Source organism: Cheilinus undulatus, linkage group 19, assembly GCF_018320785.1.
Source record: "Cheilinus undulatus linkage group 19, ASM1832078v1, whole genome shotgun sequence".
Classification (NCBI taxonomy): domain Eukaryota; kingdom Metazoa; phylum Chordata; class Actinopteri; order Labriformes; family Labridae; genus Cheilinus; species Cheilinus undulatus.
This window is the reverse complement of record NC_054883.1, coordinates 41,775,940-41,802,572: the sequence shown is the minus strand read 5'-3', so window position 1 is coordinate 41,802,572 and position 26,633 is coordinate 41,775,940. Positions and strand designations below refer to the sequence as shown.

At 41.8% G+C, this 26,633-nt stretch overlaps 1 protein-coding gene across 6 annotated transcripts in view; it reads right to left on the bottom strand.

The window, feature by feature from the left end:
* The window catches only part of abi1a (abl-interactor 1a), a 101,407-nt gene that overhangs the window by 32,053 nt on the left and 42,721 nt on the right, over positions 1–26,633 (bottom strand). For all 6 annotated transcript variants that reach the window (XM_041813746.1, XM_041813747.1, XM_041813741.1 and 3 more), the window contains exon 3: positions 7,126–7,302. In XM_041813746.1, the coding sequence (XP_041669680.1) occupies positions 7,126–7,302 (177 nt within the window). The remainder of the gene's footprint in view (positions 1–7,125; positions 7,303–26,633) is intronic.

Sequence of the window (26,633 nt, the reverse complement as noted above, 5' to 3'; positions counted from 1 at the left end):
TCTACTGCTAGGTTTCTCATACGTCCTGGATATCTGTAGGAGGAGTCCAGGCAGAGAAGGAAGGAGAAATGCACTTCTGATCTTTGGTCTTACAAAATGTTGTGAGAGAGTGGTAAACATGACCCTGTCCTAACTTTTCTCAAGTATGTAGAAAGATAAACTGGGAATGGCAACAGCATTAAAAAACTCAATGTAAACATTCAGTTGTTGCTGTAATGTAATTTTCAATCAAGTATGGGTTATAGTTGAAAATAAGCACCTTCTATTTAAATGTGATTTTTATACAATGTCCCAGCTCTGTGAATTTGGAGGTTTGTTTTTGTTTTCTTTGTAGTAGAAGCAGCAGTAGTAGTAGTAGGAGTATTTTATTTGGTAAGCATCAGTCCCAATGACTTCACCAATAAAGTACACAGAGGAATTACAGTAAGTCAATTGAAAAGGTGTTGGCTGAAGCTTAAGCTTATTAACCCTACCTTTATGCCAGGGGTGTCAAACTCAATCAAAGAAGGGGCCGGATTCTGATTTAAGGTCTGACCTGAGGGTCTAACAGGGTCCACATTTAACTGTAAACCTCATTTTTCGCCAGTTATAAATTATGGGGGAAAAATCAACATTGATGATAAATGATTTTGAGATCTAAAAAGTCAAAATAATAAGTTAAGGCTCAAAATCTGAGAAAAAAGCCAAGCTTATTTGAAGAGTTCATTTGCAAAAACAGTTAACTCCATTTTTATAAATTGTCATAAAATGTATTTTTTCATTGTAATATCAATCGGACTGAAGTTGATTGAGTAAAATTATAATAAGTATAATTAATATATTTTTTAAGATTTTAGATCAGAAGACAGATCAATTGAAAGTGTTAATTTTATTTTTTTTCATTATTTACCAGAATGGCTTTTAACTGTTTTTGCAAATGAACTCTTCATTTGTTCAAAAGGTCAAAAAATGAAATTAGAAATTAAAATAATGCTTTTGATAGGCAAATATATAAACAGGAAAGTCACAATCATGTTTTTAAGGCAAAAACATGGCTTAAACTTAAAAATGGTGCACCTGACAGGTCAAAATATAATATCAAAGTCAAATGTATAAAATGAAAAGGTCAAAATATTAGATAAAAATTGAAAATAATAAATTGACAGTTGAAAATATGAGATAAGAAGTCAGAATAATAAATGTAAAAGGTGAAAAAATGAAATAAAAGTCCAAATAATAGACTGAAGTCATAATTGTAAAATGCAAAATTGAAAATATGAAACGAAAACACAAATGAATTTTTGATCTAGTTATATTTACTCTTTATTTTTTTTTCACGTTTTTATTTCAGTTTTCATATCATCAAGGTTAAGTTTACATTTTTATACTGGAAGAAATCTGCAGACCACATATTTTAGGGCCAGTTATAATGAGAATATGATATAACCTTGCGGGCTGGGTGTAACTGTACAACGGGCCAGATGTGGCCCCCTGGGCCTCGAGTTTGACACCCCTGCTTTATGCCCTTTATCCATAGCATAAACCTGAAGGCATCCTTGTAAATGCATGTTTATGCCTTTAGCTGAGTGATTAGACTGTGCACATAAAGGTAGATTAGGTAGAGAGAGAGGGGAATGGCATGTGGGAAACTAACCAAGGGCAAGAGTCAAACCCAGGCTGCCCACTTTTGCAGACTTTAGCCTCTGTACGTGGGATTCACAACCTAACTGTGAGGCCAAATTTTGCCTTTGGGTTATCGGCATGCAAGATGCCTATTTGTCTCTATAGTGAATATTGGTAGCAATCGGCCTGCAGCAAGCAGTAGAGCGGCTCCAGAGGACAAACATTTCGGGCATGTTTGAAGTTTGACAGAGAAGTTGATGATGTTGCACGAAGTGAGGGCGAAAGAGGAAGCAGCTTCAGGGAGGTGTGCATGAAGAAATGTACAGGCAGCAGATATCCAACTCCTCAGCTACATGGCTATCCACCGGGATTCACTAGAACGCTGACTTACTGATGCCTGTGCATGCAAAAGCAGATGTTTAAATGACATACACACACAAAATGCAAGCACGGCTTGTTGACTCAACTAAAAATCACATTCAAAGTCCCCCAAACCTTGCACTTCTTCTTAAATCTAATCTTTGAAACTCATAACAGACACAACACGAAATACCAAAGGGTTGCAATCAGACTTCAAACACCTGACATCATCATCTCTAGATTCCCAAAAGCCCCGCTGACTAGATTAAACATCAGCTGACTGGAGGAATAAATCTCATCTTCTATGTTCGAGCTAAAGAAGCATCTTGTCACTGTCAGAGCGAGCCGACGTGCAGAAACCGCCTGATCTGTCAGATTCCACTTATTATTGATACGATGCTGCTGTGTTTAAAGAGAGATCTTCAGATGCTTTTCACCTCCTCTTTTCCTTTACTCCCTCTTTCTTTGCCGGCATCTTAGAGCAGCTTCTTAATAATGTATGTGAGCGCTACATGGTGTATGTTCAGCGTTACAGCTCCAGCTCTGCTGTTAAAGCTAATTCTACATTTAGGCCAGAGCAAACACTCAGAGGCTGTTGCACGTTTCACAGTTTACCAGAGGCAACACGCATGATTTAAGCTCCCATTAAAGTATTGATCCTGGTCGGTAAGTAAACCATGGCGATAGATATTCTATACAAGCCTGACATCTGACAGCAGCCATCACAGGCCTCTGTATGAATTAATATGAAGTATTGATGCGCGGCATCGATTGGCTCTTTGGGCTGTGACGTGCACGGATGAGAGGAGGTGAGTGATGTAGGAATGCTGCCAGATGTGTGAGTGTGGGTGGGTGTGCTACCCATCAGAAACAGAAAATCCGCTCAGATCGGGCCCAGAGAAATATGTAATGTTCTTAAAATAAACGCATCAAAGCAGCCGTGAAGCACGACGCTTTCAGTAATTTGACACTTTTGTGCAATGATGCAGCTGTATCCTAATTTCTAGCAACTCTTCTATTCAATCAAATACTGCAGAGTTTAGCTTATGTGATGAATTTACACTGCAGCTACGCCACAGAGGCCGACACTGGCATGAGCTCTACATACTCGTGCAATGGTGCGTCTGTATTGATCTGCAAAACTCCGCTGAGATTTCTCTGCCTGTTAACCAAAATCCAGCCCTTTCACCTTCTCTACTTGTTTGTGTACAGCAAACAATGGCAGCTGAAACAGAACTTATCATAATGAAGCTGAAAAGTATTAGTTTATTTTGGAATTAAGAAAAGAGAGGAAGAGCATGGCTGCTGGCACATGGCGTAGAAGAAGACGAAACCAGAAATCCATCTCTATCCGCCGGTCTTTTCTTCCACATCAACAATGAAAAAAACACTGAATTCATGCTGTCCTGGGGTTTCTACTTTTGCATCAGGGCATTACGAACAGGCAGCGAGGCGGTGAGCTGTCCAGCATGTCGTTCTTTACATAAGACAAATAAATCAGCACCAACTACGACGTGTTGCCATGGCTACACAGACGCCCAGCGAGGTACCGACATGTATTTGGGTTTATTAAATCACATATAAATCCATATATCATTACGCTTTATTCCACTTCCTGCCTTTGGTTCACAAGTTGGTCCGCTTTGCTTTCACACCTCAAACAAACCGCATCAGGGATCGTTTGGAAGCGAACTGAGACCCCCTGTTTTCAAGTGGACCAGAGTCCGCTTGTTTGGTCCGCACCAGAGGTCGTGTGAGCTTTCACACCACTCCAAAATAACCGGACTATCTGGGAAAACGGACCAGAGTTCATTCAAAGAGGACCAAACAGACCTGGAGTGAATGCGCCCTAAAGCCTGATTTATGGTGCTGCGTTGCATCGACGGCGTAGCTACGCGTAGCCCTCTGCGTCGACGCGGTCCCCTAAGCTGTAGCCTGACACGCACCTCCAAAACGTCCTAACTACACATCACAGCGACACAGACCGCAAGGGCTGTGATTGGTCTGCTCAACACCGCCATTTTTAAAGTTTTTGTGGAGTGGTGCGAGTGCTTCAACGATGGATCAAGTCGAAGAGAGAAACACCCGCTCCACCTCGGTCGCCATTGTTTACTGTGACCCGAAGATAAACAAGGATTCGGATGTGACCCCTCTGAAACCACACACACAGCCACACACCCCCTAGCGGCATGGCGGTGAATTGCAGAGCGACTCGTTCCCTCGACGCAGAACTTCAAATGGTCAACGACGCAGAAGCATAAATCAGGCTGAAGCCACTGAGAGACATGGATGAGGAAAAACATCTACGATATTTACATATTAAGATCAGATATTGGCAGGTAGATCTGATGTGCCAAACTTTCAAATGTTTTCAGTCACTGCACAATTAAAATTTGACCCATTTGATATTACTATTTCTTCAAAATAACATGATTTGTATTTTTTCTACTTCTTTTCACTCCTTTAATGCTGTTTTCCGTAAAGCACTTTGAATCACCCTGTTGTGTGTAAAGTGCTATATAAATAAAGATGATTTGATTTGATCTGTATATTTGCCCGTGGTATCGATAAAGGTTTAAGCCTGTGTTTACTGGTGCAGTTTGCTACTTCACTGCATCGACCTTGGCCCTCTGACCCCGTCTCTCCAGGTATCCTCCCAGGTAACCCCTCCACAACCAAGCGGCCGCCCCAAGGCCTGACCCAACCAACAGAGTCCTGGGCACCCACTATGCAGTGAACTGGGTCAGGCCAGGGAAAGCGTGCCGGGTGGCTGCAGAAACAACCCTTCCCATCCCTGCTCTCCTAAACACGTCAGCATTAAACACACAGTCTAGCCAACAAAACCCAAAGATGTGTCAAAGAAAGGTTGTCACAAAATAGTCCAGCCGACACCTCTGTCTGTCAGTCAGCGCTCAGGCATCACTACAGTGAGGGCCGAAAGACCTGTGTCAACAAGGAGGAACACTTTTGTTTCTCTGAAGCTTCAGATGTCAAACCATCGTACTGAAACAGGAAGTAGCTTAAATAATGACAGCAAGAGTGGGATAATGCCATGCATTGCATGGCCTAATGTTAGCATGCATTGGAGACTGTATTATAGGAGTATGTATATATCATGTGATTACAGTCATTAACTTTCCTACAGGATTTAAAGGTCTGCTACAGTGCTAAAACAATGCTTCAGTTAGCTTAGCTTAGCATAAAGAGTAGAAAGAGTGGGAAACTACCAGATAAGGCTGAACAATTTGGGAAAATAATCTCATTGTGATTTTTTCCCCTACATTGCCATTGCGATTTGATATGTAATTATTCCATAATTTTCTCATCTCATGTATTTTCCAACAAACACAAGCTATAAATCTTTCTATACTGAAACCAACACAATATTAGTTTAAACCAGGGCTGAACAATTTTGAAAAATATCTAATTGTGATGATTTTGACTTATTTTGCAAACTGATTATGAATTGTTGGATTGAAGGAAATGATCATTTGACTATAATTCTAATATTTAATGAGAAAAACGTACAAAAATGAAGGAAATAGGATTTTTTAGACTACTCTAAAAAATGGTACTGGGATGATTGCATGATATGTAGTGCATAACATCTCTGCTGCAAAAAAAGTTTTAAAACACCATTTTGACATGAATTCCAGGTTAAGATATATTGCAACTTCTGCGATTTGAAAATTGCAGCAGGCATTATTGTGGTTTAATCTAATTTTTGATGAATTTCCCAGACCAACTACCAGACACGCTTTGTCCAACATTCCCACATCTATCTAAAAACACTTCAAAAGCTTATCAGTTAATTTTTATCATTTCCTTTATCTTTAACCAGGACAAAACAAGCAGCCTCCTGTATAATAACGCATGAAGAGTTATGGTTTCATGAGCAGATATGTGCTGTAAATACGTCTCAATGTCTGTTAAATAGGTCGGCAAATCTGATTGTCTTTTAAGAAATAATCTTACAACATTTAAGAGATTAAATTTTAGATTTTCTCTACAGTTTGGATGCAGTCTGGCAGCCAAATCCTCTTGCTCCAAGTCTTTATACAGAGCTAAGATTAATGAGCTCCAGCTTCTAGCTTTATATTCAGGATAGAGACGTGACAGATCTAAGTTTTCCAATGAAGCTCTTTGGGAATGAGTGATGGAGCAGGAATACTCATAAAAAAATCAATATGGTTACCCTCATCTTCCTGAGCTTTGGAGAATATGAATCTGTGAAAACATGGACTGGGAAGCGTGTATCAAACACTTCACTCCCCATTAGCCATCACGCTCCTCCATCATGATGGAAGCGTCCAGCCTAATTCCACACGCAGTAAATTGTGACTGACACGACGGCTTTTATCCTGCCTTATCAATGCCTGTAAAGCTACGGGACGGTAATGTGGGGCCTCTAATCCAATCTGTGTGAAAGCTGCGATTGATTGGCTGATTGATGGAGCAGAGGAGGCTTAGGAGGCAGGATGGAGAACGTGAAAAATGCCTGGGGCCGTTAGGAAATGATGTCATTACCGCCACTTTCAGGATGACCATCTGACCTCGTGAACAATCCACGTTGGCAGAGAGAGGGTGAAAATGTCAGACTTTGGGAGAGTTTATCACATCAGGATCAGCTTCTTTCTCGTGTTTCCCAAACCTACATATCAACTATAAATCTAATAGATAGAGCATCCACATCTCTACAAAGGTTTAGAGAAACTAAAGAGCAACGTTACGAGGGAGGCTCGAGCCTAAGTGCCTTCAAAAAGGTCTCACAAATTTGCCATTTTCACAGCACTCTAAGAATAGAGCTGTTTTCTGAAAGCCATGATGTGATGTAATCACTTTTTCAGTTCATCTCCACCCCCAACCCGTTCCCACCAACCCACACTGAAACATATTCCTGTAGGGTCAGAGGGGGTGCTTTCTGAAGATGAAAGAGAAAGCACAAGAGATGGAGTGTGAGCCAGAAAGCCAGTCAAAGTAGGAGAGAGAAGGAGGGAGACAGGAATACCTCTGGCAAGAAAGAGAGGAGGGGGGAGGGGCAGAGAATTAGATATAGTAGAAGAGAGGCTGCGATAAACTAATGGACTCAGTGGAGGGAAATCTGATTTAGAAGGGAGGAAAAGACAAATTATTCACAGTATCGGGAAGAAAACGTCTACTCACTTTGACGCCGTGGCCGACGTCGTCCAGTACAGTGTAGTCGATGGGCTTCCTGATGTACCTCACCGGTCGCTCCATATTAGCCGGCGCTATGATCTTATGGGTCCTCGACGTGTTCTTGTTGGTTGTCAGGATCCCGATCTCCCGCCTGGCCACCTTCTCTTTATGGATGTCCACCGTCTGTAAACGACAGAGGAGAAGATGTGATCGATGCTTCATCGGAAAGTCAGCGAACCCACAACCCAACAAAGACCCTTGGGACTGAGCGGACTCGTCATACAACAGCTGAACAAGGTTTAATTCAATCAGGAGGCTGCACTTTTCATCACCAAGGTTGTAACCATGTTAGAACAACCGGTTAACACGAATACAGTCGATTGTGGTTGAGTAATGATGGGTGCATGTGTATGAGCACATAGCTGACTTCAAAATTAGGTTAAAGTCAATATGATGGTTCTGAATATTCAAATAATAAAGCTAGAGAAAACTTAGGTAGAAGAATGATGAGTCAGGAGTAAAAGTGATGAAGAAATGTGATTTAATGTATCCTATTAGGCACTGCAGCATGCATATTTCAGAGAAAGGTTATAAAAATGTTTGATAACCTGAAAACTGAAAAACACTTTAACATAAAAAACAGTCGTATCTTAAACAAAAGCTGCCCTGAAAGCAAGCAGGACAATACTGTCTTATGTTGCTAATGTTTTTGACTAATTCAGACAGTGGGTAGGAGCTTCTCTGACATTTTTTGGAGACAATAGACAAAAAAAAAAAAACAAAAACAAATATTAAAAGTGTGGGCATCAAAACAGACTTAACTTGCATCATATCCAGGTTGAGAAATCTGGTATTATAGCAATCCTACTTCTGTAGAGTAATTCAATAACATTCTTACAATAACTAGTACAAATCATCTTCCTTCTGCAAAAAGCTTGGCTAAATTTGGATGCATTATTGATGCTCCTGGAGACAAAAAGCAATTCCAAACTGGATTTGCAACAGTTTTTCAATAACTGTCATAAAAAGGCCTTAAAATGAAATGCACTGGGAAAGATGCACAGTGCTGGATTTTAATGAAAGAAATGAACTTTTGAAAATTTAATTTAAGGAATCATTTTTTTGCATTTTTATATCCTGCATGGTTGATTTAGGGCTGAATGATGAATGATGTTCAATTTTCACCTTTCGCCATTTTTTGATCATGAATGTGATGCACATTGCAGGATGAGCAATGTTAGTCACATGACCTGAGGCACGTCATGCTGCTTCTTTTATGTTTTTTGATACAAAGTAAGCCCACATTTTTTTTTCTGCACAAAAAGCCTGTCTAATTTCATGATAAGCAGTCTGGGAACTGAGCACAGCGTCTGTTTGTCCTCTTTATGAACATTCAGGCTACAGGAAATGCTCCCATCACAGATACACCAGCATGACTCCCAAGGCAGACACATTAAATGTGACTATTTTTGCCCCCTGTAACTCTTTTTTCTGTCACCTCTCACCAATTTTTGCCTGTTTCTGCTGTTTTTGCTACTTTTCCTCCCCATTTTTGCCCCTTTATTTACGCATTAGCCCATTTTTGCCACTTTTCACCACTGAGATTGTGGCTCTTGCAAAGGTATTTTTCAACTCTTTGGCTCTCTGGTTGAGCAGGGTTGAGTAACACTGCTTTAAAATAAAGGTACACTCATTGTGATATCTTAATCGAATACAATTGATTCCTTTGGAAAAAGTGCAAGAAAAGAAGCAATGAACCTTTTTCACATTTGCAGCTGCTAAGGAAATTCTGCTACTAATGCCCCTGTTTTTTAAGTTTATTTATCTGGAAGTTGAAAAGTTAAGGAAGTGTTAAAGTTGTTAGCTTTCTGGTCCTTTTATGCTGAAGGTTTCTGCCAGTTTACAGGAAGTTTCTCCTTGCCATTGTTGCCAAGTGTTTGCCAATGGTAAGCCTCTTTCATAAATGATTGCATTCCTAAAAGGCTTTGTGGCATGTTCTAGTGTGAATGTACACAGATACAGTTTTCTGCCCAGATTCATCTAGACTTCCTCCTAGAGCCAAGTAAAAATTCTGCATGACGCTGGGGAGAGACAAAGTGTAAACGCAGAGCAGTAACTTAAAAAATTCACCACCAGCAGGTGGGCAGGGGATGACATTCCTATAATTCTATATTTTGAACCATAGGGATCTTTGTACAATATCTTGAACTTACTGTGAAATTTGTAACATCTTTTAATGGAGTAGATTTCTGTGATTTTTTTACTGCATGAATAAAGAACTGATGGATTGACTTATTAAGCTCACCACTGTTAAATCTTCCAAACTTAACACCACTTGGTTTCCATTCTCCGCCCTGTGTTTGGACTCCCACATAGCTGAGAGGAGTCCAGGAGCAGCTGGCTGTCCCCTGGGAGATGAAAGGCTGTAATGTCTGTTGAGGGCACACCAGTAAACCATGGTCTCTGACCGGGGGGAAGAAGTCAGCGACCAGCCCCAACAGAGGATTCCTTTCATGCCACAGAGATCTGGAGCTGCACAGAGCTCTGTCTCTTTCTGCTGCTCTGTTCCACTGTACCACTGACTTAGCCTGGAAGTATCACTCTTTAGAGTTGAAAGAACCAACACTAGTGGACTTTTATGTAGTCCAGTGGCGTGCAGTCGGCGCTGACATCTCTGGACAGCTGGAGCCTGAGCATCGATATAAAAAAGCATATTTAACTTCTTAGGACACACAAGGGTACAAGAATGTGGATTGTTCCAAATTACAGGAAAAAGAAGAATCAATATTTCATAACAGGCAAAGTTGCTCATACATAATTGCTCCCATGGAGACTTCTCATAGAAAGGGGAAACATCCGTTCTGTTCCAATGCCCTGTTTCTTCTGTTTGAATTACAAAGGATGACAGAATGCTGACTGCAGTCATCTTTTTAACCTGAGCCAGGCTGCCAGAACATGAGAGGCTCTTAAAATACAGAGAAGAACTGCAGAGACATGAGCCAGTGCTCAAAAGCAACTCTGATGATTCCAGTGTGGAATCATGGACGAATCCTACAGCCAAGTTGCGGGCGCTGCCATCTTATCCGACCAGCACAGCTATGGTGGTACCTGTGGCGTCTACGGTTGCCTGCTGACTGTGACAGCAGCAGAGGTAAAAACATCAGACGAGCACTGACAAAGGTGCCTTGATCAGATACATTTCAGCTCTTTTGGGCTTCTATATCGTGGTGTTTTTTATTCAAAAATGTGTTTCTTGGGTTCTTACAGTGTTTAGGACTCAACTCCGCTCAACCAAAGAGCCAAATTGTTGAAAATACATTTGTCAGCAATCTAAGTGGTAAAAAGTGGCAATTTAAACAAGTTAAAGGTGGAAAAAGTGGTCAAAAAGTGGCAAACACTGGGAGAAAAGTGGCAATAAAGGGCAGAATGTGGCAAAAATGGGTGAGAAGTGGCAAAAAAAAAAAAGAGTTACAGGTGGCAAAAATGGGCCAAAAGTAGAAAAAAATGACACAAAAAGAGTGAAAAGTGACTACAATGGGCAAAAATCTGCAAAAAGGTGGAAAAATGGGAGTTAAGTGGAATTTAACTGCAAAAGGCAAAAATACAAAAAAGCAGGATAAAGGTGTCAAAAATGGATGAAAAGTCACAAAAATGGACAGAAAAAGGCAAAAACGGGTGAGCTATGTAAGAAAAAAAATGAGTTACAGGTGGCAAAAATGGTCCAAAAGTGGAAAAACTGTGGCAAAAAATGAGAGAGAAGTGACTAAAATGTTCCAAAAATCAGCAAAAAGTTGGGAAAATGGGCAAACTGCATCAAAGAGTGGCAAAATGGGAAATAGATGGCATTTAACTGCAAAAGACAGCTTAAATGGGCAAAAGCCACATGTTGAGTATCACTGGTTTAGGTTAGGATAAAATAAAATAGAATGTCTTTACTGGCATCGTAAGCTCAGCAAACAACGAATTTATAAAAGCAACTCAATCTGGTGTGAGGATGAGAAAACAGGACAATTGACTTGCAGTAAAACACAATGAATAAGTGATAAAAACATAAGTTTAGAGCTAAAACAAGGATAAAAACTAGATATTGCACACTAAGCATTAATATTGCACACTTCTGGGGTAAAATAAAGTGCATGCTAGAGCAACATGAATGGAAGTGTAGTAATTATTCATGTTGACTGAATTTTCTATGAGTTCTTTTCCTGCTGGGTTTTTTAGTTTTGGTGTGTTCTTATGTTTTGTTCTAATGTTTTCCTGTGGAGATTTTTCAGAACCCTTCGTACACCTGTTGTATAAAGCCCTATAGAGATTTTACTGATATAGTGCTACATGATTGGGTAATAATGTGTGACTGTAATTATACTACATGAACAATACAGGGATTCTGATATAATACATAAATGGCATCATGAGTCTACCAGCATGGTTATTGATACACAGAGAATCATGATAGTTTAGCAGCGTGTATCCCTACAATCAAACCATACAAATAGTAGCTAAGTAGCATAAAAACATCACAAAACCTCAAGTTTTTTACACTAATGCTTTCAAAATAAGTTCATATTTTCCAAAAACAAAACTAAAGGTACTTCTAGAAAGAGCAATAGTGACACTGCTGTAAACCTGAAGGGCTCCTGCAGGCTAAAAAATAACTGCAGCCTTCTGTGTGATTATCTAACTGCACAGCCTGACACTGAAATTAGATTTATCCTACACTAAAAACACATGAACGCTGTAGTGAGATACCGCTACGGTCATGGTGGCATGTAAACGTACAGGTTTCTCCAGATTCATGGCCTTTGCTATAGTACCCTCCTAAGCAGTCATCAGCGCTAGGGCTGGGCAACTAATCAAAAATTTGATTAAATCGCAATATCCTGCAGCAATATTCAAATCGCAGAAGCTGCAACATTTCTTTGACCTGAATTTGTGTCAAAATACCAGTTTTATTTTTTTCAGCAGAGATTTTATGCATGCAATCATTCAAGAGTTTTTTTTTTGCAATTTTTTAGAATAGTCTACAAAAAAAATCCTACCTTCATTTCAACTCATTTCTTATTAAATATGAGAATGACAAAAACCTTTAAATGCAACAATTCATATCAAATTTGCAGTATGAGTCAAAATCATCAGATATTTTCAAAGACTTGTTCAGCTCTTTTTTAGGAATAACAGAATAATCAGATATCAAATCGCAATCGCAATATTGGAGAAAAAAATCACAATGAGGGTGTATTGCTCCGATTCAGGGGTAAAACAGATACATCTGTTTCAGTTATCACTTGGCTCGTTTCTGTTCACACGGCAAAAGTCTCTGGCGGTCCAACGTTGTAAACAAATGCCACGTGCGCTCCAATTTGTCTCTCATTGGTCAGAAATCTGACCGGGAAGGTGGGGGAGTTTCCTTATCTTCATTCATTCAGGTTCTCAACTGCTTTCTACAGGGAAAACTAGAGCCATGGAGCATCAGCAGCGTGTGGCTAGTTTTTTTATAGCGTTCATCTGGCTAATGGACCAGTGTTTGCTAAATCAACAAAACATGCGTTTTTTTTGACAGTCTGGAAAATAATGTGCTGATGCTCTTGTTAAAACGAGACGTGCCGCCTCACGGAGCCACGACTCATTCTGCGCAGATAGATCTGCTGTTTTTCCGCCTTCTCTTCTTCTGCTGTTGCTGATTCTTCTTCTGTTGTTTTAACTGAACAGTTGGCAACCGGGCGCATTACTGCCCCCACGCCTACAGTGTGTACTACAGCTATGAGTCGGTTGCGCAGGTTTCTGAGGTGATTGTGTTCTCGCTGCAAAGGGACCGCTACAGGGCTCGAATGGAAGCGAGCCGAGACAACCCTATTTTGGCGATCTTGGCCCGCTTGTTTTGTCCCGCATCCGAGTGTGATTGCTGTGTTCACATATCTCCAAACGAACCGGACTTTGGGGGGGGGGCGCTCACTGTTTCGGAACAACAGTCCCAAACGAGCCAGGTGTGAATACACCCTAAGATTATTTACCAGAATCGTTCAGCCCTAAGCACTGTTTACATGTGCATAGGGTCATAGGGTCATAGGGTCACAGGGTCAGCATCACTCTGCAGTACTCTGCCTGATTTTATGGATGCCAGTTCCTGGTCCTGCCTCCACATTTACTGTGTGGCTGCAGACAACATTAGCAGCATGATGGGAATATCGACAGATATTAGCTTTAAAAGGTATGGGCAGATACGGACATTTCTGCTGATATTTATGAAAACTGTGGCTATAAATACCAGGCCATATCAGCTGTATGTCAGAGTTCTAGGTGGGAGTAACACACCTACATCAGCTCAAGTTTTTTCATTTTTCAACCACATTTTAATACTTTAAAGTGTGGTTTAAGGACTGAAGTTTTGGATGTGAACTTTTATAAACAGGTAACGTTATCGGTATTGGCTGCAATCACTTGTAAAATATCAGATTAGCAAACTGGATATCGGCAAAATCTAATATCATGCATGCTAGCCTCAGCAGCTGATTAGCTGCATAGCTGTGTTCTGCCGTTTATGTTACTCAGACATCACCCAGAGACTTGCAGTCACCTGGTGCTACTAAACTGACCAATAACAGGCTTGCATTTGTTTCACTCTGATGCATTAACATTTGGAGGAGGTGCATGTTGGCCTCTGTGAGGGGATTTGTGCATACTAGGGTGCAGATTTGACACAGAGGCATGAATCAGAGGAGAGATCATGCCCGTATCTTTAAGTACCATGGATTATTATTGCAGCAAATATCATCAGTCTTCGTGAAGATGTTAGGGTTCAATGATTTTATACTATGGCCCCATATAGACGATGAAGGAAGAAACGGCCCAGCCCAACAAAGCTTTAGCCCAGTGACACCCAACGTGTGGCTCTTTTATGTCTTAATTTTAGATATTCCCCCAGAAAACCTTAAAAAAGGAAACTTTTTGCCCCTTTTCACCATTTTTGGCACTTTTCATCTATTGGAGCTACCTTTTGCCAGTAAATACCACTTTTCCTACTTTTTTGCCACTTTTTTCCCCAATTTTTGCCACTTTTATCCCATTTTTGCCCTTTGTCACATTTTTCTCACCATTTTCCCCCACTTAATTTACCTTTTGTCATTAAATACCGGCTTCCTACTTTTTGCCACTTTCTTCCCAAATTTTGCCACTTTTAGCCCATTGAAGCTACTTTTAGCCATCAAATACCATTTTTATCTAGTTTTTGCCCATTTTAGCCACTTCGTTTTGCCACGTCATCCCATTTTTGCCCTTTTACACCACTTTTCACCCATTTAAGCTACCTTTTACAAGTAAATGCCATTTTTTCCTACTTTTTCTGCCACTTTTTTCCAAATTTTGCCACTTTTAGCCCATTTTTGCCCATTTCCTCCATTTTCCCCACTTTTCACCCATTTAAGCTACCTTGTGCCACTAAAAACTACTTGTTTCTTATTTTTTGCCCATTTTTGCCACTCTTGACTGCATTTTGCACATTTTAGCCACTTTTCACTCATTTTTTGCCATGTTTTTTCCACTTTTGGACCATTTTTTGCTAACTAATATTTTGTCACTTCTCACCCATTTTTGCTACTTTCTGACCCCGTTCCTCTCCATTTTCACCCATTTTTGTTCCTTTTGACCATTCTTGCCACCTTAAACTTATTGTTATTGCTACTTCAAGCCGTTTTTGCCACTTTTCACCACTTACATTGTGGCACTTGCAAAGGTATTTTTCAACAATTTGGTTGAGCAGGGTTGAGTAACACTGCTTTAGCCTCTTCACCTCACAGTAACCCAAAAACGCTGACCTATCCCAGAGTTTTGTAAAGTCTTGTGAAATGGGGAAGATCCTTAAACTCAAAAAAAGAAAGTCCCACAACAAACCAGCCCTAAACAAGACAGCTGCTGAAATACTGAAGTGAAATTGAGAGGGCATCTGTTCATGTCTGATTATGTCCCTCTTTATCGTAGAGCAAATTCAGCCTCTAAAGAAAGGAAGTAAGAAGTCAAAGTGGTATGATGTCACCTCCTTCCTGTATTTTGACAAAACAACCCTGCTGCAAAAGTGAGCTTCTCTTACAAAAGTGTTGTGTAAATTCAAAGCCATTACTTTCATGCATTTCGAGGTTGCATCCTGTCGACATGGCTTTTCTCATCCACTGACCTGTGCCTGAAGAACAGGAATGGATCTGTCAGAAATGCAAAGCTGAAAAGCACGCTCGGGCTCGACCTCTTTTGATGGACCCTGCTGGAAGCGAGCAATAGCTGCTAAATAGCTCATCTCTTCCTTTGACTTTCTGACTGGCACTATGAGTGTTTATGGATCCCAGCGGTCCATCTGCAGGGTGGAAAGAGAAAGAAGTCTGTATACTTCCTGCCACACTGAAAGGTGGATAATTCAGATGTGTTTTCAACCACTGTCACCCATCTTTTTGAGGCCTGTGGATGTTTTCCCAAAACACTGAGCACTTTTTGGCCCAGGTGTTTGTTTGGTTTATCCATCAGCAAAAGGCTTTTAAGGATTTAGGCCCCCCACTTTTCCTTCTTTGTTGGACTCTATTCACTCATTGCCACCATCATCTTTTGCTCCTCGCTTCCTTCCTACCCCACTTTCCTTTGCATCCGTTTAGTTTGGTCTGTTTCAGTCCCCTCCCCCCAGCTCTGAGAGGAGTCTGCCACCTGACTGACTACTCTGATTTAGGTCATACCTTGGCTGCTCTGAACGCCATCGTCGTCATCCACTTATTGTAGCCAGACAGACAAAAACAATCAAGTCGAAAACACTTAAGACTGGAAAAGTTTTTACCATTCTGGGATACAAGTGAGTCAGTGCAGTGGTTCCCAGGATGAGAGGCTCTTGTTTTGTTGTTAATAGCAACCAGTGCCTAAATATTTGACCTATGACTGATTTCTTTTTTAATCCAAAGTGTTGTCATTGTGTGGCTGCACTTGTAGAGCTTCAGAGTCAAAGATGAGAAATGTTTGGACTTTAAGAACCACTTAAATCATGATGTAGTGGAAACAACGACACTTTTACCATCCTGGAGGGTCTACAATTCCTTTTGGGATACCAAAGAGATGATGGTGAGAAGGAGCTGGTCATCACAAACCTTTTAGGAAAGAACATGTGCATGATCATGCTATAATGGACTGTTTACCTGGATTTCAACTGGGCTAAGGTGGTGATCCCACCTATGAGGGAAGCAGTCTCCTCCTTTATAGACTAAAGCTTCCCCTCCACCACCCCAGCCTCCTCCTTTATAGACTAAAGCTTCCCCTCCTCCACCCCAGCCTCCTCCTTTATAGACTAAAGCTTCCCCTCCTCCACCCCAGCCTCCTCCTTTATAGACTAAAGCTTCCCCTCCTCCACCCCAGCCTCCTCCTTTATAGACTAAAGCTTCACCTCCTCCACCCCAGCCTCCTCCTTTATAGACTAAAGCTTCCCCTCCTCCACCCCAGCCTCCTCCTTTATAGACTAAAGCTTCACCTCCTCCACCCCAGCCTCCTCCTTTATAGACTAAAGCTCCACCTTCTCCACCCCAGCCTCCTCTTTTATAGACTAAAGCTCCACCTCCTCCACCCCAGCCTTCTCCTTTATAGACTAAAGCTCCACCTTCTCCACCCCAGCCTCCTCTTTTATAGACTAAACCTCCACCTCCTCCACCCCAGCCTCCTCCTCTGTAGACTAAACCTCCACCTCCTCCACCCCAGCCTCCTCCTTTATAGACTAAACCTCCACCTCCTCCACCCCAGCCTCCTCCTCTGTAGACTAAACCTCCACCTCCTCCAACCCAGGCTCCTCCTTTATAGACTAAACCTCCACCTCCTCCACCCCAGCCTCCTCCTCTGTAGACTAAACCTCCACCTCCTCCACCCCAGCCTCCTCCTTTATAGACTAAATCTCCACCTCCTCCAACCCAGGCTCCTCCTTTATAGACTAAACCTCCACCTCCTCCACCCCAGCCTCCTCCTCTGTAGACTAAACCTCCACCTCCTCCACCCCAGCCTCCTCCTTTATAGACTAAACCTCCACCTCCTCCAACCCAGGCTCCTCCTTTATAGACTAAACCTCCACCTCCTCCACCCCAGCCTCCTCCTCTGTAGACTAAACCTCCACCTCCTCCCCCCTAGTCTCCTCCTTTATTGACTAAACCTCCACCTCCTCCACCCCAGCTTCCTCCTCTGTAGACTAAACCTCCACCTCCTCCAACCCAGGCTCCTCCTTTATAGACTAAACCTCCACCTCCTCCACCCCAGCCTCCTCCTCTGTAGACTAAACCTCCACCTCCTCCAACCCAGGCTCCTCCTTTATAGACTAAACCTCCACCTCCTCCACCCCAGCCTCCTCCTCTGTAGACTAAACCTCCACCTCCTCCACCCCAGTCTCCTCCTTTATAGACTAAAGCTTGTTGCATCTTCATATTCAGATTCATGATTCTGTGGATAAATTGCTTTAAAATAATTTCTTTGTTTTAAATACACATTGTCATTTATGTATCTATTCATACGGGGGTTTCTACCCCCTGAGTGATTGTAGGTTATGATATAGAATGATTTTTGCTTGAATTAGCTGAAAAATGTACAAGTTGAGGAACTTATAATAAATCGCAATATTGGGGAAGAAAACTGCAAATTTGCAAATCGTTCAGCCCAAATGTAAATGATGGAAATTTAGAAGGCTGGCAATATAAAGTCTAATTCTTGAGGATGGGAGCTTCAAGGTTCATGTGTTGGACTCTTTACTACCTTACATATGACTTTAAAACGTGCTACTGTAATGCTGATTTTACCTGAACCATCAGGACATGACTCTGGTAGGCTCCTTAGTTATTAAACCATCATCCCAGTAGCACGGTTTGGTTTTTACAGGGCCTCACTTCTGTTTGTGGCTTGTGGTGAACTACATATAGGAAGATACAAGACTGGACTTACAATGGAGTCAAAGGGAAATAACATTTTGCCATCCATAGATCAAGTATTCATAGATACAGTACACTACAGTTCCTATTGTATGTTTTTGGATGTCTGTCCATATCAGCTGTTTTTTAATCAATGATAACTCCTTTTCCATTCTTTTATATTCAGTACCTTTTAAACCTGTGTAAATAATAACTCTGGATTTGTAGTGCTAATTCTTCCCACGGTGAGTTTCTTGACCCAGCTTATCCCCCTCCACTCGACCTCACTGCTCTGACTAAGCATGGGGTCTGGTCGGGTTGGAGTATTTGAAAAACAGGTCACACAATGACAGAATAAGTCCAAACGACATCAGCAAAAAGAGGGCAGAAATCTCCCGGTTAACTGGCACAACCAATCGAAAGGACCAGGGCTGGAATTTCGAAGCTGTTTGCAAATGTAACTCGACAACCTCCCAGCAGACAAGCACGCCGTTTCTGAGGATGAGGTAAGAGGAGGCTTAATAGGAAGAACAAACTGTAATCTTTGATATGGGACTGAGACAGACGGTTTCACTTCAGCACGTTACAGAGAAAAAGAGCTTTTTCAGCACTTTGGCAGTCTGGCCATGGGACAATATCCTCAATAAAATGCCAGCTATGCACAAACACACAGACAAACATCAAAATCTGCACAGCATGGACTGTAGGCGTAATGGTGGGCTTCTACACAACATGAGGAAACGACTGCTACTCCACAAACACACCCTACATACCAACATGTCTGTGAGCCTGTGGTTAGCCCAGACTAATGTGCCAATGGCTAATGATAGCATCAACGGATAGAAGAAATGTTTGAGCCACTGCTCAGAGCTGAAAGATATAGAACATACGTACATGCAGGGTCAAACTCCACTTCAGGAAGAGGTCTTTTAAAAAGGAAACAAATCCACAGGACAGGATGGTTATGCAAATAAAAACACATTTACACTGACACCATACCAGCAAAAAAGCTACAAAGAGCTGTTTAAAGACAGAGGTATCTTAGGTTTAGAGGCCACACTATGTTTATAGAGGTTGCCCCACATTAGGGACCTGGGCCCAGACTCAAGTAAACTTGACCTCAAAGTCCAGCTCCATTTCGCCAGTTCAATGCAAGCACACAGCAGACCAGGACCAGACCTGAGTTCATCTGAGAGGTGGTTTCCGCCATGATTCATGAGGAAAATTCATGCGTATCGGAACTGGATCTGGACCAGTAAAAATGTGGATTGGCCCATCTCAAAGGCTGTGTTCACACTGCAGTTAAAAAGTGACCCAAAGCAGATTTTTTTTGCTTCTATGTGACTCAAGTCAGATTTGTTTCTAATACCCCTTTCCCACTGGCCAAAAAACCCGTTTAAACGCGCTAACAATCGGCTCCTGTCGGCAGTGGGAAAGGCTTTCAGACCCGTGTTGACTGACCCTGCAATGGACACGGTTTTTATCGGCTCGCCTCCAATCGGCTCCAGTGGGAACGTCACACCCGGGTGAACGCGGGATGACTTTGGTGCAACGTGCCTACGTCATAATGTCACGCCTGTAACTTGTGCAACAAAAGGACGCCGGCGTTCTGTCAGATTTTGCTACCTATCAACTACTCTAACCCTAACCCTTGTGGGCGTGACGCTTGTTGACGCATTTTTTGATGGGTAGCAAAAAATGACAGAACACCGGCAGCTGAGGGTGGAGCATTGTTGTTTTTTGGACTCAGCATGTGAGATTTATATTTGCAAGCTGGCACAGCACTGGCAAGACAGCGAGACCAGAGAGCCAGGTCACAGGGATGTGCGAGACACAACTATATACAGCAACATAGCTAAAATGTTGCGTGAGTGTTAGCTGTGTTTCGGCGCGCTGATGATGATGTGACGCACCAGAGGAAAAAAAAAACAACAGCCACACAGCTCGTCTGCTGCTCATCAGACCCTGGTCTGTGGCAATGGGAAAGGAGTCACTTGCTGATTGGTAGTGGGTTTACCCCGATTTAAAAAACCTACTTTTACACGCTAATATTAGTGGGAAAGCATACGACAGTGTTAAAGGCACTAGTCACATTGTAACTGATCTTTTTGAAACAGATTTAGGCCACTTTCATATGTGGTTATTAATCAGATACGTACCTGATCTTTTGTGAACAGCTGCACTTAATAAACTCAGATATGAAAGATCAGAACTGAGCCTTAAGGCCTGCAGTGTGAGCGTAGCCTCGGTGTAACACCACAAGAGGAAATTCAGTTTAATTCAATAACTGTGTTTGTCCCAAGGGGGGCATTAACGACCACAACACTGGCATCTGCACGCAGCTAGATTCTGATCTTCAGCATCACCATCAGTCCTGATTCTCACAAACAATTTCTATTTTGTCTCAGACATTTGTGGACACGTGGAATTGATTACAGGTTGGATCCAAATTATTTAATAAGTAAAGAAGTGAACTGACTACAATATTTCCTCTCCTTATCCCTCTCTCTCTGTGTCCTGAATGACAGATTGCTATTTATCCAGAAGTACCTTCTCAAGATGTCTTGATAGCAGAATTTCAAACTTTGAAATGACTAATAAGAATGAAACTGTCTTTACCCGCTTCACTGCCACAGCAAAAAAATAGAAGTCCATGGCACCCACTATTGTAATCTTTATTTTAATAACAAAAAATTGCAGCAAGCTCCTTCCTACACCCCGTCTACATTTCACAATCTGTTGGCGATGTTTGGTAACTGTAACATTGCCAACTGATTAGTAAATTTTAGACGGTGTGTGGGAGTTTGCTTACAGTTTATTTCCTTACCAAGCATCTGTCTCATGAAAAAGAAGTCATTTGTGGCACAGATGGTGGAGAGGTAGTAAGTCTGGCCTGTCTCCTTTCCAGCTTGTCTTTCTCCAGTCTCTCATTCCTGTTTCCTCCTCTAACTACTGTCCTCCTCTCTAATAAAGGCATAAAAAGCCCAAAATTAATCTAAAAGAGGTGTTTTTAAACCATATGACTGTTTATTCAAATAAGACATGTGCATGATTCATGTGGTTCCAAAATGAACCAGAGTATTAAAAATGTTCCTTATATAACACTAAAAGAAGGGGAAAGGTGTATTGATGGACTGATTCCTGTTACAACCATTTAAATAATGAACTCCAGATGTTAAACTGCTGGCTGGATGTTTGTTATCCTGACTAAAAATCAAAGAATAAAAGAAAAGATGGCGGATGTTTCAGGTATCTGGCAGCAGTGTCTTCTTCCTGCACCTCAGAGGCATCACACCGTCAAAAACAGTGAGAAGAATCCAGCTAACAGGGTTTTCTGTCCAAGAACATCAGGACACATCTTAACTGGTGTGTAATATAGTTAAACTGAGGGAGACATGATTATGAAATCAGACATGGTTCAGGGTCTTATTAAAGGCCGGTGCTGGCTGAGCGCTAAGATAAGCTCGTCTTTACAGCGGTCCAGGAATCGGAAATCCTTGTTCTGTGGGATTACGAGGAGATAATAACTCAGAAGCACACGTCTGTTAAACACATCTCAAAGATTCTGTTTTCAGATGATTTACGGCGACGGTTAGAGCGGCTACGGGGTGAAAGAGTGTGATCAGGACGAGAATAAGATGACTGAATGCTCCTTCTGCTCACATCATTACCCACATCACCCCCTGAGAGCGGACTTAAACAATCTGTGATGCTCGGTTCGTTCCAGCAGTTAATTTATGATTAAGTGCTGCGAGTGCTGAAGTGTGCTTTTCTCTGCTGCGCCTGCTTACTCTTAACCTGCCGGCTTGGCTTCTACTACACTCAGTTCCTCTGTTTCCTGAAATAACTGAGTCAGAAGATCCTGATGGAAGAGGCTGGTTTTATGTGATCTGGAAAAAGCAACACATGTAGAGATTCAGAGATGATTGATTGGTTTCATCGTTGAGGACACTGGTTTAACTGCAAACTCTTATTTATGAGGAAGACAGAGGAGCAGTGGTAGGAGAGTAAATTAAGCTTTTATACTGCTACTGAACAGGATATACAGTCTGAGGATGAACACACCCATGCACAAACAGAATCCTGTGGACGGGCTTTCAGTCAGAGTGGGGGGCTTTAGTTAAGGTTGGGTGCTCTAACCTCACTCAAAAGCACTTTGGCAGCACACATCAAGAGAGCTGGCACCTCCCTATCCACCAGTACAGTTTTGAGACTGACTGGAGTTAAACTGGTGACCAAGCCTGCCCACAGATCTGGCTGACAAACCCAGAGAACAGGTCCTAGCCAGCTGTGATTATTGATGATATCACTGCACATGTGTTATATATGTGGCATCAGTCCTGGCTAATCGTTCCTCATTTTAGAGATGAAAATTTTAACAAAATCATTTATGTCATGTTCAAACCCCTTTAACATCCTTTTCTGCCTATTTGTCCACTGTTGATCAATTTTGTGCAAGTTTCTTACTTTCTTTCCTCTTTTTACCCAAATTTGCTGCTTTCAGCCAAATTTTGCCACATTTAAACCCGTTCTCTTCACCTTTTCTCAACCCATTTTGCTACCTGTCTGCCCATTTTTGCCACTTTTAAACAATTTTTCCACTTTTTAATCAGGTTTTACCACATTTTTTTGCCAATGTCTGCCATTACATTACAAACTACGTTTCCCCTGTTGACCCATTTTTGCCACTATTAACCCCTTTCACCACTTTTTACATCAATTTTTTCAAACTTGCAACCCCTTTTCAGCATTTTTTTCTGCAAATTTTCGCCACTTTCAACCAAATTTTACCACTGCTACGTACCACTGTTAATCAATTTTACTTTCTGTCCTCTTTTTTCCCTACATAAGTTCATTTTAACAAAATTGAGCAATATTCCATCCCCTTTTCCTCACCTTTTCTGTCCATTTTGACACTTTAAAGACATTTTTGCCGCTTTCAACCTCTTTCACCAGTTTTTATATTGACTTTTTAAAACTTGCAACCACTTTTAAGCATTTTCTCTGACACTTTCTGAGAGTTTTTTCCCTGTTAACCCATTTTTGCCTCTTGAAGCACATTTTTGTTACTTATAACCCATATCTGCTACTTTTAAAATCCAATTTCACCAAGGTTTCTGACCTTTTTTGCCACTCAATTTTAATTCTACTTTAAGACAAGGGGATTAGATTTTTAAACAGGCTATTATTCTGCAGCATAAATAAATGCTGCTTTGAAAAAAGGTGAAAAAATAATGTGGTTATTGCAGCTTAACTTAATAGTGGACCATGATTTTTTCTGACCTCCATGGGCCCCGTATTTAACTGGCCCCTAGAAAGCGCTCCCTCTTATGGGCAGCATTGCTGGTGACCCTTGATGGTGAATGAAAGTGAGGCAAAATATCAAAATCATCATTTCTAATTTCTTAGATCACTGTGGGGTTTTTGTTTTTGTTAGACAGGACAACTGAAGAGTGACAGGAAATATGGAGAGAGAATGAAGGACTGGACAACACCAGGATCAGGACTCAAACCTGCAGTTAGTGTGTAAGGCATGCCGCCTCTGTATGTGGGCACCTGCTTTACCAAACTGAGCTGAACCTGCACCAAACTACATCATTTTCATGACAGGACAGATTTAATTCTCTGTTGCTGATCATTTTATGACCCCTTGGTTTAATCTCATGACCCAAAGGGAGCCAAACCCTGACAGAACCACTACTTTTAATTGATTCAGTGAACCTCCCGTCATAATTCTTCTTTCTGAAAGCTTGGGCTGCTGTAGTTTCTGTATCTTTTTGTCGTCTCTGTCCCGCCTCATCCACAGGAGCAGAGCGGTCCAACACTCCCACCTCTGCACCGAGCCAAACCGGCTGTGAAAGCAGAGCGAATGCCTCTTTGTCTGCTGTGTTTCACAGCGTGATTACAGCCAGAACATCTGAAGCTTGTCATCTGTGGAGTCAAACTGTTGTCCGAAGGCTGTTTCTGGGAGCAGTTAGTGTGAAAACAGAGAAATGCCGGAGCTTCAATCTGCACTCGCAGCCAAAACGGGAGGTCAGTTGCCCCGTGGGGAGTTCTCCGTTTGGCAGCTTCTTGTTAAACATCCCTCAAAAACCGGATTCTTCTGGTAAATCTAACAACCCCTGCATGGTGTGATGAAGCCAGGAGCGGAGGTTGAGAGGGCGGGAAGTGTGAAACCTTGGAGGGATTGTTTCTCCCAGCAGAGCGAAAAAGGCGTCTATTAAAAAGATTCAGGACTGTATGCCAAGGTCGACACTCTGTTTGCTAACACAGCACATATGGAAACACCTCGGTCGACATTAACCAATCTAACGTTTGGGCTGAGGCCAAACGGCTCTGACTGAGCTGTGAAGTTTACATACAAGCCCAGACATAAAGCCAGACAACAAACTGAACGCTCATTCCCCGCTGCAGACTGTGGCCTCACTAAAGCCAAATAGGTTTTTGTAATCAAACTTGTTTATGTGAAGCCGTCAAATGATTGCCATAGACCAGGAAAGCAGAAGAGAGGTGCAGTGATTAAACTTAATTGCAGAGTGGCTGTTGAGTGGGAAAAGAAACTGTGGTAATAATGATGCTCTGCTGTGGGAGGAGAAATAAGAGGAAGCAACCACACATTCACAAAGCATCAGCCATTTCCCATCATCACTTAGTCGGAGTTAACCTCACTTCATGCTGGACGGGGTGAAGACGAGTGAGCTCCAATCAACACACTTCACACCGAAGGCGTTACGAAGAACGTAAGAAAGTAACAGCTTACAGGAAGGCAGAGCTTCAGGACTTTAAAGGGATTACTCACAAACTGATTCAATGAAAAACAGAGATTGGCAGATGGAGGTAAGTTTTGCAAGTGGCCAAAGAACAATTATGAGAATCATTTTGAATTAAAACTACAGGAAGCAAACCAGTGTCGAGGTAAAACAGTAGCTAGTGTGCACACATCCCTGCATAATGTCAGCAGGTGCAGAACAAGAAAATCATTATTTACAAAAAGAAAAAGTTCTATTCAGTACCAGTTTTACTCATGACATGTAGCTGATAAATGCTAAAGGAGACGGCTGGAGTGGAGGAGATGAAGCTTTAGTCTATAAAGGAGGAGGCTGGGGTGGAGGAGGTGAAGCTTTAAGCTATAAAGGAGGAGGCTGGGGTGGAGGAGGTGAAGTTTAGTCCATAAAGGGGGAGGCTGGGGTGGAGGAGGTGAAGTTTAGTCCATAAAGGGGGAGGCTGGGGTGGAGGAGGTGAAGCTTTAGTCTATAAAGGAGGAGGCTGGGGTGGAGGAGGTGAAGCTTTAAGCTATAAAGGAGGAGGCTGGGGTGGAGGAGGGGAAGCTTTGGTCTATAAAGGAGGAGGCTGGGGTGGAGGAGGTGAAGCTTTAGTCTATAAAGGAGGAGGCTGGGGTGGAGGAGGTGAAGCTTTAGTCTATAAAGGAGGAGGCTGGGGTGGAGGAGGTGAAGCTTTAAGCTATAAAGGAGGAGGCTGGGGTGGAGGAGGTGAAGCTTTGGTCTATAAAGGAGGAGGCTGGGGTGAAGGAGGTGAAGCTTTAAGCTATAAAGGAGGAGGCTGGGGTGGAGGAGGTGAAGCTTTAAGCTATAAAGGAGGAGGCTGGGGTGGAGGAGGGGAAGCTTTGGTCTATAAAGGAGGAGGCTGGGGTGAAGGAGGTGAAGCTTTAGTCTGTAAAGGAGGAGGCTGGGGTGGAGGAGGTGAAGCTTTAGTCTATAGAGGAGGAGGCTGGGGTGGAGGAGGTGAAGTTTAGTCCATAAAGGAAGAGGCTGGGGTGGAGGAGGTGAAGCTTTAGTCTATAAAGGAGGAGGCTGGGGTGGAGGAGGTGAAGCTGGCTACCAGCTGATCACAGCTGGGGTATGACTTTCATGAAGTATCGCTAGGCTTTAACAGTTTAGATAGAATAAGCTAACTATTTAGTGGTATTGCAAATGTGGTGACATTTACTTTGTTTAAGGCGTAAACCTTCTTTATGTCTCTCATTCTGATTAAGGAAAACACACATGAAACACAAAGAGGAGGATTTTTGTAAACCATTATAAAAAATTGACACTTGAATGTTTGCATAATGTGTATAAAATCTCTGCTGCAAAAAAAATATATTTATTAAACTTGCATATTGACACATTTCAAGTTAAAGAAATATTACAACTTATGCGATTTGAAAATTGAAGCAGGCATCTTACGATTAAATCTAATTTGCGACTAATTGCCCAGCCCTAGCGCAGATTTCAGTGGATTGTGACTAGGTGTCTAAAAAATGGTGGCAGAAGTCCTGAAGTCCTTACTGGACCTGCATCTGCAAACTATGACATATTACAACACTATTATTTACAGTGTGAATATAATAAAATAAAGATAAATGTAGGGAAAAAGGTTCATGAAGGGTTTTAAAGCTTGAAAAACTATCCTTAACAATGAACAGAATTATTCTGTATGTACACAGTCTTGTCGAGCCTTTTCTACATTTTTTTAAGCTTTTGCACTGAATCAACTGTTTTATAGTCATGAGTATTCAGTTTTATGCATTAAAATTGTTCTAATAAAGATTTTGCAAATTGTCTATAGGGGATTTAAATGGTGGATTTTACTCAGGAACCAGAGCTGCTGAAA